General features: G+C 51.8%; 9 protein-coding genes across 9 annotated transcripts; 4 read left to right on the forward strand and 5 right to left on the reverse strand.

Moving 5' to 3' along the window:
• Positions 1-923: 923 nt before the first annotated feature.
• Positions 924-2824, reverse strand: RHO25_009415 (uncharacterized protein; the record flags this gene model as incomplete). The annotated part of the gene is made up of 3 exons (XM_023600951.2): positions 924-1443; positions 1496-2540; positions 2596-2824. The coding sequence occupies 3 exons, from the start codon at positions 2822-2824 to the stop codon at positions 924-926; spliced, it is 1794 nt and encodes a 597-aa protein (XP_023453773.1).
• Positions 2825-4075: 1251 nt separating this feature from the next.
• On the reverse strand, positions 4076-5293 carry RHO25_009416 (uncharacterized protein; the record flags this gene model as incomplete). Its single annotated transcript, XM_023600952.2, has 2 exons — positions 4076-4756; positions 4808-5293. The coding sequence occupies 2 exons, from the start codon at positions 5291-5293 to the stop codon at positions 4076-4078; spliced, it is 1167 nt and encodes a 388-aa protein (XP_023453772.1).
• Positions 5294-6099: 806 nt separating this feature from the next.
• Positions 6100-7107, forward strand: RHO25_009417 (uncharacterized protein; the record flags this gene model as incomplete). The annotated part of the gene is made up of 1 exon (XM_065603185.1): positions 6100-7107. One exon carries the CDS (start codon positions 6100-6102, stop codon positions 7105-7107), a length of 1008 nt encoding a protein of 335 aa, XP_065459257.1.
• Position 7108: 1 nt separating this feature from the next.
• Positions 7109-8008, reverse strand: RHO25_009418 (uncharacterized protein; the record flags this gene model as incomplete). Its single annotated transcript, XM_023600953.2, has 5 exons — positions 7109-7192; positions 7244-7397; positions 7452-7618; positions 7674-7732; positions 7795-8008. The coding sequence occupies 5 exons, from the start codon at positions 8006-8008 to the stop codon at positions 7109-7111; spliced, it is 678 nt and encodes a 225-aa protein (XP_023453771.1).
• An 859-nt stretch (positions 8009-8867) lies between these two features.
• Positions 8868-9990, reverse strand: RHO25_009419 (uncharacterized protein; the record flags this gene model as incomplete). The annotated part of the gene is made up of 3 exons (XM_023600954.2): positions 8868-9468; positions 9520-9735; positions 9788-9990. 3 exons carry the CDS (start codon positions 9988-9990, stop codon positions 8868-8870), a joined length of 1020 nt encoding a protein of 339 aa, XP_023453778.2.
• A 446-nt stretch (positions 9991-10436) lies between these two features.
• On the forward strand, positions 10437-11752 carry RHO25_009420 (uncharacterized protein; the record flags this gene model as incomplete). Its single annotated transcript, XM_023600955.2, has 2 exons — positions 10437-10492; positions 10546-11752. The coding sequence occupies 2 exons, from the start codon at positions 10437-10439 to the stop codon at positions 11750-11752; spliced, it is 1263 nt and encodes a 420-aa protein (XP_023453777.1).
• Positions 11753-12215: 463 nt separating this feature from the next.
• RHO25_009421 (uncharacterized protein) lies at positions 12216-15395 on the forward strand (the record flags this gene model as incomplete). Its single annotated transcript, XM_023600956.2, has 1 exon — positions 12216-15395. One exon carries the CDS (start codon positions 12216-12218, stop codon positions 15393-15395), a length of 3180 nt encoding a protein of 1059 aa, XP_023453776.1.
• A 556-nt stretch (positions 15396-15951) lies between these two features.
• RHO25_009422 (uncharacterized protein) lies at positions 15952-16539 on the reverse strand (the record flags this gene model as incomplete). Its single annotated transcript, XM_023600957.2, has 2 exons — positions 15952-16242; positions 16294-16539. The coding sequence occupies 2 exons, from the start codon at positions 16537-16539 to the stop codon at positions 15952-15954; spliced, it is 537 nt and encodes a 178-aa protein (XP_023453775.2).
• A 534-nt stretch (positions 16540-17073) lies between these two features.
• On the forward strand, positions 17074-19412 carry RHO25_009423 (uncharacterized protein; the record flags this gene model as incomplete). Its single annotated transcript, XM_023600958.2, has 3 exons — positions 17074-18299; positions 18350-18618; positions 18703-19412. The coding sequence occupies 3 exons, from the start codon at positions 17074-17076 to the stop codon at positions 19410-19412; spliced, it is 2205 nt and encodes a 734-aa protein (XP_023453769.1).
• Positions 19413-19470: the final 58 nt, after the last annotated feature.

The raw sequence follows: 19470 nt of genomic DNA on the forward strand, positions 1-19470 counted from the left end.
GGAACTCGTCGAGCTTCAGCAGAAGAGTGCAGATCTCAGTATAGAAGGGCAAGCGGCAAGAAAGATCTCGGGGTGTCTACGGCACTCAGAATCTCCGATCGGCTCGAACAATATCCAGCAATCAGAGCCGTCGTTAAAACTCATATGGAGAGAGCAGCATTCGAGTTAAGGAGAGAAGTCAACGAGCCAGAGTGAGCGCATCGGAAGACGAGATAACCTCGAGCAATATTCAAGAAACAAGTTCGATGATACACATCATGTTTCTCTTTTTGCCGAATCGTGAGCCCTCCGTTTGCACGTAGACAGATTCGTGCTGGATCTATTGTCGGTGCTCCTTATACTCGAGGTCGAGCGCGTGGCATGTACATATGACTGCCGAATGTCAGTAATAAGTCTAGCTGAGAAGTGGTGATATCAAAAAAAAAAAAAAACCTCACATTCTCGCCGCTTCTCCAGTATGCTCCAGCATTGATCACGAATTTTTCTTCCAGAAAAGAGTTATCGGTGAGAGACAAAGAGAAGCAAGATCAATCATGGCGAGCTTGATGGCATGTATGGGGTCTTAAGTGCTCGACATGTGGCAACAGATCCCTGCATGCAGAATAGAAGCAGCTGTGTGGCAAGCATGATTCGAAGCAGAAGCAGGAAATGCTCAATAGATAAGGTCAGGGAAAGCGAGAGTGATGTTCAAGTCGTGATCAAGTGGCAATGATCTATTCAGTCAACAGTAGTTACCCTCTCCCTCCGCGCTTCATCCCCTGCAACCCCTAGCCCAATGCCCACCCACCAACGCTCCAAAAAGAAATTTGCAGACCACAAACAAGCGCTGACAGGCCCGGATCAACTCCGGATCATTACCAGTACACACAACAACACCAGCATAGGTCATTACATAAAGATTCCTGTATCACTTTATCTCATCTCTAAACACCAGGAGCATAAACCTTCCCCTCATGCCCCGTAGCCAAATCCGTCAACCCATCCCAATTAAAATGTTCCTGCCCCGGCTTCCTCACAACATCCCACCGACTCGTCCTCTCCTTCTCCGAATCCTTAATCAACTGCCCACCCTCAGGCGCAAACTCTTCAATCCACCTTCTCTTCTCCTCACTCCTCACCTTAACATCACATTTAAATGGCTTACTCATCGTGATGACCCAAGGAGCAGTCTCGTACCAAGGTACAGGGTTCTCTGCGGCGTGTTTGCCCTCTGGTCGTTTGATTTCGAAGGCCCAGATGAGGTGGCCGATCAATCCGAGGAGTTCGCATTGGGTGAGGTCGACGCCGGGGCAGGAACGGTTGCCGTAGCCGAAGCCGCGGTCGCCGTTGAGGTTGGGAAATTCGGTTAGGGGTTCTTTATAGGTTGGATAGGAGGGGTCGAGCCAGCGTTCGGGGATGAATTCGTTGCCGGAGGGGTAGACGGATTCTTCGCGGGAGATGAGGCTGGAATAATGTTAGCAGGTGGTATGTGAGAGTAGAGGAATGATGAGCTTACTAGTGGTTTGCGTGGCAAATCGCGCCCTTGGGGATGTGGTAGCCTTCGTAAACATCGTCTTCCATCACAACGTGAGGGACACCAAGAGGCGTGGCTTGTCGCCATCGGACGATTTCCTTGACAGTTGCTCGCAGGCGCGGGAGATTTGGCATATCAGACATCTCAGGTGGGCGGTTGCCGCAGACGCGGTCGATCTCTTCGACGACCTTCCCTTGCCAGGATGGGTAGTGGCACATTGCCGTAAAGAATGCGTGAAGTGGTCCTCCAACAGTGGCGATGGCGACGAATGATGAGGATCCAATGGCGTGTGCTGCTTCGTAGTCGTCCAGATGCTCTGTACCCTTCTCCTTGGTCGTCCAGAGCTTACTCCAGCAGTCCTCACAGTTGCCCTCGTTGGTCCTCCTTTCTACATCTTTCAAGGCCTCGACAAAAGCGTCTGTCATCTCCTGCCTACGCTCTGACTCCGCCTTCTTCCAAGGAGAAACAGACTCGGGCAGGTTGGCCAGGAAAGTCAGCTTGTTGATCACAGGCCCGGCTGGAGACACGGCCTTGAGAATCACAGGGATGATCTTCAGCAACTTGCTTCCGTGCTGAGGGTCAGCCCAGGCGACACCGGCAATGGTCCGCGCGCAGTGCACAAGCATATGTTCCGACCAGCGTTCTGGCTCTTGCAGCACTCTTCGAAGCGTTCTCTTGTTCTCTTGGCTGGGCCAATTGTAGAACGTCTTTGGAGTAGCATGCCTCATGATGAGATGCATGAAGTTCTTATATCTTCGGAACTTCTCGCCGTAACCCATCAGTGGCAGAATCTCAGCACCCTCGCGCACGCCGATCGCGGCTGGAAGTTCGTTGCGATCACAGTAGTTCTTCTGGCGTGTGACGAAAAGATCTCTGGCAATCTTGTCGGATTCGATCCAGATGTGAATGACTCCCATCACCTTCCACTCGTAGATTGGGCCATATTGCTTGTGGAGACCGCCAAAGTGCCATGCTGCTTCGATACCTGGTCCTGGAACATCCCAAAAGCGGCCGGCGTATGGTAGACCTGTTCAGAGTCAGCCTCTCCTCAACGCTCTCATTCAATTCGCGATCCATCATACCTGGTAGTCGCGGAAGTGGCTTCACTCCAGCGGGGAGTCTGTTCTTGCTGTTGAATACTCTGGCAATGACCAAAGAGATGACGAGCAAGAAGATGAAGACGAATTTCGGCTGCTGAAAAACCGACGTCGCAGCTGTTGTTCCGGTGAGAGGATCTATGACATTGACCTGCGAGGACGATCCAGTAGCGCTGGCGAGCATGTGCTCAGCCGGCGACTTGACTTGAGCCATGATGGTATCCTTCCCAGTGTGGAGGTGGTCCAGATGTCGACTCGATGGATAGTGGAATCTCTTCAAAGAAGTCCACAGAGACAGAGATGTACGTCCAGCGTAGGTCTCAGGTGGGCAGGGCCGGGGTGGGCATCAGTTTTATCGGACATGATCACTCGGCCGCAGCGAGGCATGCCGCATGCAGATGATGAGGTACGGCATCCAAGGGCATCGCGGCGAGGATGACCGCAGGTACGCAAATGGGCAGTTCCCTGAGTGACACGGCATAGCCGAGTGATCGAAAGTAGAAACAGATTGCTTGGTGAAGTCAGAAGTCCGGAGAATAGAGTGGAGAGCCGGTAGGGGTGCGGTGGGCTGAGCTTAATGAAATGGCACGCCTGTCATCAAATTTTAGGCGTCTGCTTACCTGAGACGAAGCTGGTTGTGTTCAAAACGTGGAGCAAGGATCCGATCCCGACGCACAGTCCTTTATTTAGTAGGAGACGGGCATTGCGACCACCGGCCTTGCGTTCCTTCACATGCGTCTTGTTGGCGATGAGAGAGCGGTCCAGCTCGCGCACGAGCGTTGTCCTGAGCAGTTCGTGGGCGCCTACAGCCGGCCACCCAACAAGACAGTCAGCATAGAAGGCATTCTCCTCAGACAATGCCTTCTTGCGTATGCTTGAGTTCCAGGAAATCTCGCCCGATAGACATCATGTCCTGCCAACGCTCTGACCCTTTGATCTGGATCTGTTCGATGTCGGAACGGGTCCATGTCATCCGGCTGAGCCTCTGTGATGAAGGATGATGTCTACTGAGCTGTCACACTGTCACCTAACTGAGACTCGGGACCGAGCTGATAGATAAGTCGTCTGCGTGGAAACATTTTGGAGATCCGGAGTCTTGGTACACAATCCTGCCTGCAGATCGCTTCCAGCCGGAACGTTTCCACGCTTTCTACAGGTTTGCGCCAACCAGCAACAACCATAAGAGGATGCCGCATTGCGCCTTTACAGAAGCCCGTCGCATTGACTTCTTGTTGATGCTGTCGCTGAGCGGCAGTTCTTTCGGCGCGGTGACATCGTACATGCATTGGACCAAGAAGTGCTCGCGGCCACGAGCTGTCTGTTCAGATTTACCAATGGCACCATTTGCGCCAGTCTGAGGGATAAACACCCTTCTCTGCAATGGTCGGTGTCTGCGGACGAAATTTCGTGCGAGTCCAAGACAATCCTGCCATTGCACGTCATCGAGCCAGGTCTGCTGGCGGGCTCATTTGAAATTGTCCAAAGAAAAGCCTCCATGAGCGCTATCTGGCACGGCGCTCTTCAACTCCTCTTCCAATTTCTTTTCGTACCCTTTAACATCGGGATGATCTACTTCGCCGACACGAACACCGCTCCAATCGTCCTCATATCCTCTATCAATGTGCGGCCATGGCCCGACTGGTGTGATGGCGCGAGGATTGATTCCAGCATGACTCTTGGTATAGTTCTCCTTGATATGCCTGAAGTCGGTCGTCTCTGCGAATGCTTTGTTGTTCCAATACAAGCCCTTCAACCAATTGTGTAGCGTCGGATACCCATATCGTATCATGGACAGATTGGTTTTGAAATGCTGGACGTAGGCCACGTCGAATCTGATTAAGGTGCAAAAGACGCGTATGTCGACTTCGGTCAACTCGCGACCAAGGATGTGCGGCCCATCATTCGACGCCGCGAGTGTCTCGAGGAGGTTGAGGACCGCAAAGACGGGTGGGAGATTCTTCTCGTACGTCTGCTGGTCGGGCGCAAAGCCGGCTTTGTATACACCCGTGTTCAAATCGCGCTGGAGGATGGGCGCGAGCGCATCGATTTTGGAGCGTAGGTGCTCGGGATAGAGGGTAATGTTGGCGAGCTCTGGTGGAAGAAGTGGGTTGAATGCGGTTTGCAGGTCACGGAGCAGTTCATGAGACTGAAGTCGTTAGCATTTCGACCAGGCCCGCATATGCACAACTTCGAATACCTCATTATTGACGATGGTTTTGAGCTTCTTATCCCAGAGCACTGGTACGCTGTATCTGCCCTTGTATTCTTTCTCAGCTTTAAAGTAGACCTCGTGCATGAACTTGCTGCCAAACAGCTTGTCCTCAGTTGCGCCTTCGTAATTGTCTTCCGCATCGCTAGTGTTGAACCTCCAGCCCGGCCACCCCTGGTCATTGCCCTTTGGATAAGGCCGAACAATGCTTGTCTCGATGCCAGCGTAATGCTGAAGCTGCTTGAGATGGACGACCAGGTTGGCGCGGTGTGCGAATGGGCAGAAGAGGCCGATGTAGAGGTGGTAGCGGTCTTTCTCGGGCTGGAAGGGGCCATCGGCAGTAATCTTGCCATGGAACGAGTCCTCGGGACCCGAATGCCACGACGGAGGAAGAGAACTGGTCGACATGGTGTACTTCGCTGTTGCTGTGCTGTTCGTGAGCTGGCGAGTGAGTTGCGTCAAACGTGAGAGCATCAATGGTCAATGAGAAATGATCAGATGTCTGACTTACGACTACCGTCTCTGCTTACATCAACAGCATCATGGAGCTATGCTATGTCTGGTCAATGGGAAAGTGGGAGCTCGCTGTCGCATGATTGCGACATGTTCTTCGGAACAATTCCGCTGCCGTTCCGACCAACTTCACTGCCTGCCCCAGTCGTCCTTCTCTCTCACCACGAAAAAGGCAGTCATCATCGGAACCTGCTGTGCCTTGGAAACATGGTAGCTGCGAGCCGTGACACAACGCTGGAATCAAGTCCAGCCATCTTGAAGCGAATGTTGTTGGCGTTCACAGACTTGAGGACATTCTCCGTCTACCAAATGTCTCAAAATGGCAATGCTCGTGGCAGTAAACGACATTGATCACGATACCAGCGAACCAAGCAGCTGCTAGTGAATCTTCTACTGGCTGAGCATAATGACGATGGAAACATTCGTTTCAAGCGTGTACTCAGCAAGAAATGCCTCTTGAAAGGTAGCACCGCCTCAGGTCCGGCAGCACCACGCTTATCCTACCCGGTTTTGCAGCATTGAATACTTAACGCACTTCCATATGGCGCGGTAGGTATTGCTACTTATCGTTAGAATCATTTGCAGTCAGTCAACGACATGCTATCTTCCCAAGGCAGAGCTACAGCTCCAGGTACATACTAGCTTCCCGGGCCGGTTGCAGCTGTCTTTATGATCAACCCGCCACATATTAATCAAGGCTCCGTACAATGCAGAGCTACTGACTGAAGTAACATCAGAAATAACAGTGAAACCACCGCGCAATCACAATGTCAACCATGAAACCCATCTTCGACGCTTACCAACAACGCCAAGCCGCCTTGGAAGCAATCTACTCCACCAACCCCTACGCCAAAGGCATCGCCTACATCTCCAACGAACTCGTCCCTCTCCACTCCGCCCGCATCCCCCTCCTCGATCAAGGCTTTCTCAAAGGCGACCTCACCTACGACGTTGCGAGCGCCTGGAACGGCCGTTTCTTCCGCCTCGACGACCATCTCACCCGTCTGAACCAATCATGTCAAAAAATGCGCTACCGGATCCCCATCTCTCGCGAAGAAATCAAACGAATCACAATTTCCATGCTTGCCAAATCGGGCATCAAAGATGCGTATATTTGCTACATAGTCACTCGTGGTCTAGAACGTATTAGTAATACTGCCCTTGGCAAGAAAGCAGAAGAATTGACCAATACGCTTTATATCTGGATTTCACCTTATGTCTGGGTTATGTCGCCTGCTGCGCAGATGGATGCTTCAGGGAGTGCGGTTATTGCGAGAACGGTGAGAAGAACGCCACCTGGAGCGTTTGATCCTACTGTGAAGAATTTGCAGTGGGGAGATTTTACGAGAGGACTTATGGAGGCCGGCGATCGTGGGGCGGTGTATCCGTTTTTGACGGATGGAGATGGGAATTTGACGGAAGGTGCGGGGTATAATGTTTGTGTTGTGAAGGATGGGGTGTTGTTCACGCCGGATCGAGGGGTGTTGGAGGGGGTTACGAGGAAGACGGTTTTGGAGGTTGCGAGGAAGGTGGGGATGGAGGTTAGGGTGGAAGTCGTGCTTGTGGAGTTGGTTTACCGCGCTGATGAGATATTTATGTGTACGACTGCCGGAGGTGTGATGCCGATTACGAGTCTTGATGGGCAGAAGATTGGAAGTGGGAAGGTGGGGAATTGGACTGCGAAGATCTGGGATGGGTATTGGGCGGCTCATGAGCACCCGGACTTGAGTGAAGACATTAATTATGCTGCTGACTCTGGTAGATCGAAGCTGTAATCTATGTGAACTGGCAGTTGGTCTGGTCTGTAATGGCAACATTGTCGAGGTTCGAGCCCTGCTTTCGTGCACGCTCGAGCCATGCCTGTGAGGGGTCAGCAATGTGTACATTCAGCATAGTATTCAATACGCTCACCTCAATGCTGGCATTCGATGGGTTCTGGTTTCGGCTGAGGAGGAACAGAGTGGTGAAGTTGCTCGCTTGCACGATGGCAAAAGCGTTGTCATCGTCAGCAGCCACCTTGCCATGGCAATCGTCGTCGCTGCTCAGGCCGATATCCTGAACAATGCTGTACAACTGTGAGGAAATGTTTCCAACTCTCAATGCGGGACTCATCACATACTAGTTTGGACCTGGGCAATCAGGGCCGGGCTGGCCCGGGAATTGCACTCGCAACACTCCGACGTGGCCGTAACCAGCATAGGGGGACACTGGAGTGGCAGTTCCCTCGATCGGGATCTGAGTGCCGTTCAACTCGCAGCCATTTTGGACGTTCACGGTGCCGTTATCCTATTCGCTCGATTAGTCGATCTATCCGGTCCGGCGTCCATCTCGATTTACTCACGTTGAGAGCATAGTCGGCGACAATGCACTTGCAGCCTGCAGTGAATGGTGCCAGAGTTCCTAATTGATCGTCAACATAAATCTGGGCAAGATTTGCTTATTTCTCACGCGATTGGACTTACCGGCTACTTGGTACCAGCGGCCGAGATACTCATCCAGAACAAAGTCATCGGTAGGCTTAGGATAGAAGCATTGTCCATCGTATGTCGCGCCAGTAACTGCTGGTGCGGCTTGAGTGGAGTTGTCGCTGCTTTGGCGCTTGTGCAAGCTCCTGTATGGGCCTGATGCCGATGCGGCAGCGGCCAGAGAGGCAACAAGAAGTCCGGCAGTAATCATCTTGACTGATCCTTGACAGAGAAAAAGGCAAACCAAGTGTCCGACCAGGTGAAGTTGCACCCCAGCTCTTACCTTTGTACGCCAGCATGGTAGAAGTAGCGATATTTCGCCGAGTAGAAACCCATCGACGTCGTGCAAGACATGTCACCACCTACGCGGCGACTTGGCCTCGCAAGAAGTTTATGCCAGCCACGTTTGCGCATGGCGAACACAGAAATCGGCTTCTACACGATGCATCTCGTGCCTTGACTCTGCCGGAAGATCGAGCCGACCGGGTAAAGTTATGGGCCTGGTGCTTGGCTGTGTGTTTTGCTGCCGTAAACAGTGACGACGCCCAGCCTTTTCAATGTTTCCTGGGGCTTCCGCGGGGCTCGTTCGTCCGTAACATCTCTTGCGATCCAATCATCGACTTCTTGTTATTTTCTTTGGGAAACGCACTGTACGACCACTTTCACATGATGGTGGAGGCGAACATGACTCTCAAGGTTCACGCTGCGAGGAGGTGAAGAAATGGAAGCGAGTGGCGAGGGCTGCGAACAAAGCCGCTCAACACCGTCCGGCAACGTCCTGAACGAGCATGCGGTTGTGGACAGATGAAAAGGTGGCCATCGATCACCGATGTATGCCGTTCGCCAAATGCTACACCACGAGAAGGTACAACGTAGCCATGACGTTCCAGTTCTTCCAGCTGGGCTACGCTCATGGCGCGTGAAACCAATCGAACACAGCTTTGCGAAACTGACTTGGCTGGTATACTAACAAGCAGAATGGAACTTGAACGATCGTTAATTCTTAGAAGCACCGAAAGTCTGATTGACTGAAAGAGCGACTGAAGTTACATCAAGATGTGCGCCAGCGACTATGCCTTGATATACGGAATGCCGGTCAGCTTGAACGTCCGCTCATCCAACACTGGCTTGTTCAGAGGCTCGAATCTCGAATGAGGATCGTCTTCCCCATCTCTCTTCGCCATATTCGATCCCACATGCCTCGCATTCGGCCAATGCGTAGTTCCCACGAATCTCTCGAACGCATCCTTCTTCCTCACCAAGTCTTCCTGCGTGGCATCTGCGACTGGCATGTAGCAAGTGTACACAGCGAATCGAGGCTGCGATGAGCTGGAAGGAAGGTTGTAGTGTGGTGTCCTCGAGTCCCAGACGAGCAGGTCACCTGGCTCGGCGCACACCTTCTCCCACTTGTAGCCTTGATCATCGAGCCATTTCATGCCTCTTTCTGTGAAGCCGAACCACTCTGGGGTCCATGCAGGAATTCGTGGCTCATCGATGTGGACACGATGGAATTCTTCTGAAGCGAGATGGCCGCCCTTGCAGACAATGAGCCCTCCATCGTCTGGACCGTTGGGCAACAGATTCACGAGTCCTTGCAGACAGCGGAAGCCAGGCTTCAGAGGATCTTGGTCTTGATGTGGCCACGGCTTGTTCTCTGGGATGTCTTTGCGGCTGGACAACAATCAGTGAGAAGAGCAGTCAACGATTCTCATTGCAACTCACTTTGGAAAGCTGAAATTGATGGCATCGAATGATACGATCAGGTCCTCGGTATCGTAGACCTTCTCAAAGGCTCCAACGACTCCTGGCTCGCCGCGAATGGCCCACGCGAAGTCTTCGTGCGTGACAGCGTATTGGAGACACATGCCCTTTTCGGTGATGTGCGGCAGCTTGTCTTTGTGAACGGTAGAGAGATCGTTCCTGTCAAAGCCGAGATTGCTGTCTTTCTGTCAACCCCAAAACAACAATTCTCCGCAGTTGGAAAACTCACAAGCCTTCGAGCCAGCCGAACATGGCATCGGCATACTTCTCTGCTCGCTCCTTCGGAATTGCCCCTTTGATCACTGCAAATCCGTCACGGACCAAGTCGTCTCTCCAATCCCCATACTTGGGGTCTGTTCCGTCGACCTTCAACGCCTGGCTGGTGGCCACGACTTTTAGAGGCGTAACAGTCTCTGTGATAGTGGCTGACATTTTGCAATTAGCACTTAGCATCACCTGGTTTCTGGGGTTATCGCTCTTGGTCGGCCAGGCACTTGAACTAAGCCGATATAAGAGAACATGAAGATGCACTAACCGACAGGTGATCCTGAACCCATCGCCGCCCACACTGAGCCCACGAGAGCCGATCTCAATCATCGCTGCGCGGATAGCTATTCTGGTAATTTCATGCGAATCCGTGGCGTGCCCACAATCCGAGCTTCGGAAAGCGGACATCTCGTAGTTGGACCTTGGCGGTTGCAGTCCAGATCACCGAAGTGGACAAGGATGGGGAATAAACACATGGGCGACCGGCCGCTAGTGGTCAAGGAAGTAGTTCACTGCCTGACAGTCATTAGGGATTATGCATACTGCATTGGACAAGGTGGTTCCTCTTACAATTTGTCTGAGCTTTCCTTTGATGCCCGCACACATACAGAATGGCATCGTCAACGCAATCCCTGACCATTCTCATTGTCGGAGGCGGTATCGCCGGGTAAGCTCTTTCTATCAAACTCCACGCCGTGTTGTGCTGATTCTTCTGACCAGGCTGTCAGCGGCAATAGCCCTCCGAGCACCAAATCGTCAGGTCACAATACTTGAACAATCGCGTCTACATGCAGAGATTGGTGCAACAATCTCCCTCCAACCGAATGCAAGTCGCATTCTTGCCCAACAGTGGAAGCTATCGGCAGAAGAGCTTGCTATTGCTCGCGGCATGATTGATCATGGCTTCAGAGTGTACAACACCGAAGGGACAAAAGTGAATGAGATTCCACTCAAGGAAGGGAAATACGATGCAGAGCGAATGATGTACCACCGTCAAGATCTCCACGAATGTCTGAAAATGGCCGCTACCTCAACCACAAGACCTGGGCCGCCTGCTACGATAAAAGTCTCCAGTAAAGTCGTCAGTTGCGATTGTGATGCCGGAATGGTCCAGCTCGAATCTGGCGAAAAGCTTCAAGCGGATGTAGTCATCGCAGCTGATGGCATTCACAGCACGATGCGATCATTTGTACTGGGCGAGACCATATCTCCTGTTCCAACAGGTTTATCCGCTTATCGGATTATAGTCCCCAACGATATCCTGGAAGAGCATGCGAAAGGCTTCTGCAGCAACATCGATCCACGCGAGGCTTTCACATCAATGGTCATGGCCCACTCGTGTCGTTTGATCATGGGCACTGCTCGGGATGGCACAATCTACAGCATAGTTGGTTTAGTCCCGGACGAGAAAATGAATGAAGATCCGAATGTGAAACAGTCTTGGGTATCACGAGGTGACCTCAACAAGATGCTCGAGACATACAAGGACTTTCCTGACTGGGTCAAAGAGCCTTTCAGGTTGGCTAAGGACATTGGACTGTGGCAGCTACGAGACATTGATCCATTGAAGACTTGGACGAGAGGCAGATTCATATTGATCGGCGATGCAGCACATGCTATGCTTCCAACTCAAGGACAGGGTGCAAGTCAAAGCGTGGAAGACGCGGAAGCCTTGGGTGCTTTCTTCGCAGACATCACGGTGGCACCAAGCAAAGAGCAAGTTCAGAAAGTTCTACAGCAGGTTTTTGAATCACGTTACGAGAGAGCCAGTTTGATCCAGAAGTACAGCCGAGAAGCGGCAAAGCCTGCGACAGATGCGGGTAGCAAAGAGATAAAGATGCGCCCCGATGAGTTCATGGATTACAATTGTCATTACAAGGGAGTCAAAGACTGGATTGAGCAACGCCAGATACGGGCGAGCGCATAGCATGAACTCGATCGCACTCCCACCTTGCAAACTTCTTTCGCTTTCATACTCGACCCTTCTCCGAAGCAATTATTTGTCGCGACGCTGGCAAACCCTGAGCAAGCTTTAACGTTCATAGCGGATTATGGTACATCAAAGAAATGTCGTTGATTACAGCAATGCATCGACAAGCATCGACTATTCTAAGCGGTTCCGTCACAAAAGCTCTCTTTGAGTGATTCTCAGCTTCAATGCACTCAGAGGCAAGCAAGACTTTCATTGACAACTTGAGTATATCAGACTGCAAATCTCTCACTGATTCGTCTTCTATCTTACAAGCTCGTGCATTCTGAAGACTGCCTCGTTTTCTCCTCGCTGAACCACTTTCAGCAGCCACATTCGACAAGACACAGAATTTGCAATCGTTCAACACCAACGCAAGATACCAATCACGACCAATTCCCCTCAGCACAAATCCACCATCATGACTGACAATGTTCCACACGACACCGCTCGAGGTTTCGACAACATCACAGTATCCGAGGTCAAGTTGAGCAGCTCCACTGCCAAACACTTTGCCCCAACCAACATTGGCATCGAAGACGAGTATGTCTATTGCTCCGTCGCCATCTCTAAGGACAAATTTCCCCATGCTCTCAAGTCGGATACGGAAAAGAAGATCATCGAGCAGAAGGCCGTGGACAAGCTTCTCAACGACTGCGGACTTGCCTCATACACTATTGTGAACAAGCACAGTTTCTTGGTCAAAGTTGAGAAATCTGGTCCAAACTCCGGCGCGCCAGTCACAGCTCGACTTAACAGCGGGAATTACAGCGCAGTAGTCGTTGTGCATAGAGGCAAAGGCAAAATTGATGAGGACGAACTGGACCAGGCTATCAATAACAGCATCTTCGACCCTTCAAACGAAAAGGTCAAGATGAGCAGAGTCTGGAATTCCAAGTCTGAGATGGATGAATCCGGTCTGCGCTGGCATTGGACCGGCGTCAAGTTCTACAACTGCAACAACCAATTCCACCCACAACTCGCTCATGATGACCTGGAAAAACTGTCATGTGATTTTGCGAGAAGTCTCGGAAAGCCTGAGAGCGACATCCACGCATACCACATTCCAATCGAAGCAACGACTAGCTCGACTTTCACATTGCCGGAACTCACGACTGGCAACGGCCCAACGACGCTCCCAATAGAGCATGAGCTTCGCAAGGATGTTCTGCGTGCGCTGCTCGAGCAGGAGTACATTGGCGCCAACGGATCTTTCGACATCGAGAACGATCCTGCGACTCTGATCGAAGGCTTGCAACTTGTGAACGGAAAGGAACGCCGACTCGCCTCAATCAGCGGAACCACGCCACTGCTCTACGAGAGCGCATCTTCCAAGCTCTTCTTCAAGCATGAGCAGACCGTATCATCATTCATGCTAGAGTGCTTCGGCAACGGCAGAAAACTCGACCTGCCTCACGACAACAAGAAATTCAACAAAGCTCTCAAGGGCAAGCGTGCCAAATTCCTGGTCAAGGGAGAATGGCAGACAAAACCCATCGCCAAAGTCGAAACCACCTTGGTCAAAGATGTTCTCGATGAAAAGAAGTATTCGGCTTGGCTGCCTCAAGGTCACGACGAACCCGACTTGCCTTGCCTGAATGTCGGTACTGAAGCATATCCAAGATTCATGCCTCCCGAAAAGTGCATTTTGCTACCCGGTCAGACATTCGCCAAACCTATCACCAATGCCATCCGTACTCAGCTGGACGGGCAGCAGACCAGCACTGGCTCGACCACCCTTGAACAGACTGCGTATGCCATCAGCAGTGTCAATGTGGGCACACAGGACAAGGACTCCCGCAAGAGCGCGCTGGAAAAAGTCTTCCAGGGTCCTTTCGGCAAGAAAGTCAAGGTTTGCTTCGTCCAATTCAAGGACGACTCGCCTCCAGAAGGTGCTTTGGAAGAGTTCCGGAAATGCGTTGTCAACATTCCAACTGTTAAGGATCTGGGCTCCGCAAGCTGGGAATCGTTCACGCTGCTTCTCAGCTCATCAGAGAGCAACTGGACTGCTGAAATCAAGAAGATGGCAAAAGATCATGCCACATCCGGCCAGAACCTCATTGCCGTCGTTCTTCTCGGTGAAAGCAGTGACAAGTTCAACAAATTTGCCGCCTACGAAAATCTGAAGCGCATCTTTGATATCGAGGTCGGCATGGGAGCCTACTTTTTGACAGCCAAGCATCTGCAAAAGAAGGGAGTTCAAGGAGCCACTGGCGAACTCGTTCGTCGCATGTCGACTCGCCACCTTCCAAAGGGCTCGGCCAAGAAAGGAGCCTCGAAGCTTGAGATCGCCATCCACATCGAAGAGATCGCTTTGCAAAACGAATCGCCCTCTGGCTATCTTGTGGCCATTGCTGCGAAGGATGCATTGTCCAGCAGTGGGTACCGCACATCTAGAGAGCTCGTTCGCACAGAGGACATGGACCAATACGACCTTGCCGCCCAATTGTCGGAATTCCTGGACAACAGATTCAAATTCGGCTCGGACGGCACAGAACTGACCCAGATTACCATCATCCGCTCTGGCTACGTCGTTGAGCAGAGACCTGGCGAGCTCAAGAAGGAATCTGACAAAATCCAAGACGCTGCGCAAGCGCATATGGCTCATGGCGGGCAATTTTCACACCTCATTCTCGACAATGCCGCGGCCGACACTTTGATCAGCCAGAAGGACGCCAGCAAAGTGTCAAACCTAAAAACGCTTGTACTGACAGATGCTGAGATTCGGAGCGATGGAAGCACTCGCTTCTTCCGTGTTCACCGTCCTCAGCACACCCAGAACGATCGTACAAAGCTCCAGACCACTGCCATCGGCATGATCTTGACTGGTCACCGTCTTGATGGAACCGAATTTGCCATCGAATCGAAGCCACCAAGTCGCCACGACTCTGCTGAAAGCCTGGTCGCAAGTGGACAAGAACAGAAATCCACGCCAATCGTCATCTCACCAAAGTTCCCTCCTGGCCTGAAGCCCCAAACTCGGCACCTGAGGAGCCGTGCAATTCGCAACAAGGAGAACGAGATTCCGAGTCTTGTACCAACCATAGCTACCTTCCCATCTTCCAAGAAGCCTGTTCCTGAACGCAGAACTCCAAGCAACCCAGAGACCATGCGCAAGATCTCCACAGGGTCTGACCCATTCGGACCTCCTCTGTCTCCTACAGGCAATTCCCCAGCCAAGACTCCCTCACCTCTTTCCGAACGTCGAATCCCAAGCAATCCAGAGACCATGCGCAAAGTCTCCACAGGATCTTCCTCAGATGGGTTATCCTTGTCTCTTACAGACAACGACACACCAGCGCGAAAGAGGCATGTGCGCACATCCGACTTCGAAATCCACATTGCTCCGGAGATCTTCCAAGGCCCGGTCGTCGAGCAAGACTCAAAGAAGCAAGAGCCTCTGACCGCAGCCGAAATGGAGCGAATCGGTCATCTTTGGAAAGATCATCTTCTTGACCTCAATGACCAGAAGTATCCTGTTGTCACTCATCTTGCTCACGCTGTTGCCAAGCGTGCGAAGTTGCATGTCAAGCTCGTGAGCGGCAAGCCTGTCCTTTTCCCAGTCCATGCGGAAGTTGCGGACACGCTTTACTTCTTGTAAGGGTACATCAAGATCAGGGATTGACTCCAACTCTTGAGCTTCCAAGGTTGCACTGCTTCCTCTTCTTTCGACTGACTCCTTGCACTTCTCTCGACTGGCTGCTTCGTCTTCTTTCGACTGGCTGCTTCTCCTTCTTTCGACTGACTGCTTCCACTTCTCTCGACTGTTTTCAACATACTCTATCGTGCGACATTCACTTCTTGCACTCCTTTGATCGACACTCTTTCTCCAGGTCCTCTTCATCGAAAGAGGCCAGCCACTGACATGGCTGTGTCAAGCTCTGCGCACTTCTGCTGGCAGCCACTGACAATGATTTCCTTACGTATCCACGCATGCTTGGCTTCTCGGTTGGTGTTTTACTTGGATGGTTTTGGGCAAAGATGGTGTTCGAACGCTCGCTCTGGCGACTATTGTGGTAGATAGATGATGAATCCATTCCTTGCCTCTCACTACTGATTCTCTTTCCCGACATACAATGCTGATTGCGAGTGATGAGCGCCCAAAAGGCTGAAGTTGAAATTGTCTTTCATTGATTGTCACTACCTACAGTAGCTGTTCAGGACTTCTGGTGTCTGCCATCATCTCCATTCTCATACGGACCTCCACTTTCCTTGACCTGACCATTCTTCTCATTGCTGTCCTTGGACTGCTGGCTCCACTTTGGTGCCTCGTCCTTGCCACTTTCTTCCTCCTCGTCGCCCTCCTCTTTCGTCTTGTGTACAGTCTGAGGATCGTGCTCGGCGGGGCTGTAGATCGTGACGAGCTCCAACGGCTGGGTTTTGGAGGTGTTGATGAATTGATGCTGGGTGCCTGCTGGTACCACGACGACATCGGATGCTTTCACGTTCTGGCTACTCGTCAGCAGGCCGCCTACCACTGGAGGTGAGCTACGACATACTTGGTCTTTCCCAGCCACAGTGGCCTTCCCTTCACCGCTTGTGAAGAGTAGGACTTGGTCGACAGTGTGCACTTCGTCCCCAATGTCACCTCCCACTGGGATCTCCATCGTTACGATCTGGGAATAGAGGCCTGTATGCAGGACCTTTCTGAACTGTCCAAACTCCCGCTTCCTGGACGCCAGCCCCTCAAAGTACACCAGCTCATGCTTAGGTGGGTTCTTCGAGACCTTTGAATCTTTACCCATGATTGCTGTGGTTGCTGAGAATGGGCGTAATGCTGTAGTTCGTAGGATTGGACGCGAATGCTGTAGTAGGCGTGTACTTACGCGAGAGCAGAGCATTTTGAAGGAAGACCTACCACTGCCGCACTATGACAGCGTGCATATATGGTTACCAAAGACATCGCGATTCGAGGACCTCACATCATGTTGATGTCAGCGACGCGTTCATGGTTCGTGGAGCTTCCTGTGTCAGCATCATCGTCTGTTCGAGCCCGCGAGCACGTGCCAACGCGGGCCGGGACCGAGACCGGAGGTGAAGTGAGGAGAGCCAATGATTGATGGAAGTCTCCAATCCTTCGAAGGAACGTGTTGATTCAGATGCTGCGAGGTGGCAGCCGTCTCTGTTTGAAGATATTGATATGATCGCAGTTTTCAGCATAGCATACTTCTCCATCAATCGGCAATGATTGTCCGAGAAGGATCGATGTCGGCATCGGATTTGTGAAATCGCTTGGCAAGAAGCTTCGTCCCCCTTGCCAAACTCAAGTCCAACCCAACATGTCGTATCTGGTGACTCAAGGGCAGGCACCCTCCACGGATAAGACACAATCAACTCCTCGCCTCGTCCCTCTTGCGCCAGCGGCTGCCATTCCGGTGCGACAAGACAACAGCGGCAAAGATGTCCAACTCATGCCATTCAGTTGCACAACCTGTGCTAAAAGGAAAGTGAAGTGTGACAAACTCCCCGGTACATGTTCAGCCTGCCGCAAAAGTCGAGTAGAATGCCAGTATCTGGAGCCAGCACCTCGGAAAAAGAAGCGGAAACCAGTAGAAGATCTACAGGATCGGCTTGACAGATATGAAAAGCTTCTCCACGAACACGGTATCATTCCGAAGGATGAAGGTAGCACGTCGAGTACGACGGAGACGAGCAAGTCACGGCAGAACAGCGCATCTGGGAGTCCCATGACCCTGTTCGGTCCTGCTCCCCAAGGACTCCACAAGACTGGAAAGTTGGTCCAGGGTCGGGGCAAGACCAGATATATCGATAGCAATATTTGGCGCAACCTGGCCGATCATATGGGCCTTTCTTCTGACGAAGGGGAAGACGACTACGACGAGCATGAAGACACGCCCGCATCAGCCGAGCCCTTGGACCCGGCTTCGGCTGCCTTCTTCGGACCAACAACACCATCTCAAAATCTGCTGGACGCGCATCCCAGCTACGAGACAGCTGTAAAGCTCTGGAAGCTCTACGTGAGGAATGTCGACCCCATTTGCAAGCTTGTGCATGTGCCTACTGGCAAAGCAATGGTCGAGAAAGCAGCTGCGGATCCTAGCGCTATTGACAGAGTCACCGAGTGTCTTCTATTTGCAATATACCACTTTGCCGTCGCGTCGACATCTGAGCGGGAGTGCGAAGACACATTCGGCGAGTCATGGGTCGTGATGCAGAGGCGATACCACAACGCAACGAGACAGGCGCTGGTTGCGGCGCACTTCCTGCGAACTACAGAGCTGGCCGTGCTGCAAGCATTTGTGCTGTTTCTATTGCCGATGCGCAATCGGTATGACCCGCACACTTTCTGGATTTTGACAGGCATTGCAGTGCGAATAGGTCAGCGAATGGGCTTGCACAGAGATGGCGAGGAGATGGGTCTTAATCCTTTTGACGTGCAGATGCGACGTAGAGTGTTTTGGCAACTGCTCCCGCTCGATGGTATGTCTGGACAGCTATCCGGAACGGGAATTGCTATTTCCGCAGATTCATGGGACACGAAACAGTGAGTGATTTTCAAAGCTCGTGCTTTGACGTTGTGCTTATCCGCCACAGACCTTTGAACATCAATGACGAAGATATTTGGCCCGGAATGGAGACTCCGCCTGTTGAAAGGCAGGGTGCTACTGACATAATTTTCGTTTTGGCCAGGACAGAGATCGGCAAATTCCACCAGAAAGTGAAACCACAACTAGGTCTCTGGTCGAAACTATGGGAAGCCGAAGATCAAGCTGCAATTCAGAATGCTCTTTCTGACGTGGAGCGGCATATGGAGGAGAAATATATTCGCTACTGCGACTTCGGAATTCCGGTCCATTGTATGGGTGAGTATTTGCTATGAGGCATCTTCAACGCGCAAGAGGCTTGTCTTAGACATCTTCGTACCACCTACTGACTACTTTTGGTAGCGATGGCGATGTGTCGTGGCGCTCTCCAGTCTGGGCGTCTCCGGGTCAAGCTAGGCATGGCCAAGAATCACGGCTCGACTCCTGATGAGCGCAGATCGTTATACACCCTTGCGAGCAAAATCCTGGACCTGGATATTGCCGTTCACGAGAACGCTTCTCTTCAGCGGTTTGACTGGCATATGAAGAGCTTCTTTCAGTGGGATCCCCTGATTTGGATGCTCAACGAGGTTCGCAGGGAAGATACAGTACTCGATCGCGAAGAGGTGTGGGCCAAAGCGACTCATATCTACAAATGCCACCCTGAACTTATCGCTGGTAAAAGATCTGATCTGAGTCAGCCGGAGCTCAACCCTGGGCATCGGTCTATCGACCTTGCGCTTGGCAGACTCACCGTGAGGTCTTGGGACGCAACACAGAAACAGAGGCCATCACCTATTCCAGAACCCTCTTTCATCACAGAACTAAGAAAGGTTATGTCCAGGAAAGAAATGTCACGGCATTCTAGTACCACGCAGACGCCCAGCCTGCCGGCGAACAGTGTCAATGTGGCTCCTCAGCCACTTCCGGAAATTCCTGTCAGCAATTACATCAACGGCAACATGCCATGGGGCTTTGCGACCTACGGAGCGCTTGACAATGTCAATAATGATTTGGACTGGATGTTCTGGGACCAGATGTTGCAAGAACCATCTGCTTTTCCCAATGTGTAACGATCTTGATCACGCCATGACAATACCACTGGATCGGTCGTCTTCCACCGCTTACTGC

Source organism: Cercospora beticola, chromosome 6 (genome assembly GCF_033473495.1).
Source record: "Cercospora beticola chromosome 6, complete sequence".
Taxonomy (NCBI): Eukaryota; Fungi; Ascomycota; class Dothideomycetes; order Mycosphaerellales; family Mycosphaerellaceae; genus Cercospora; species Cercospora beticola.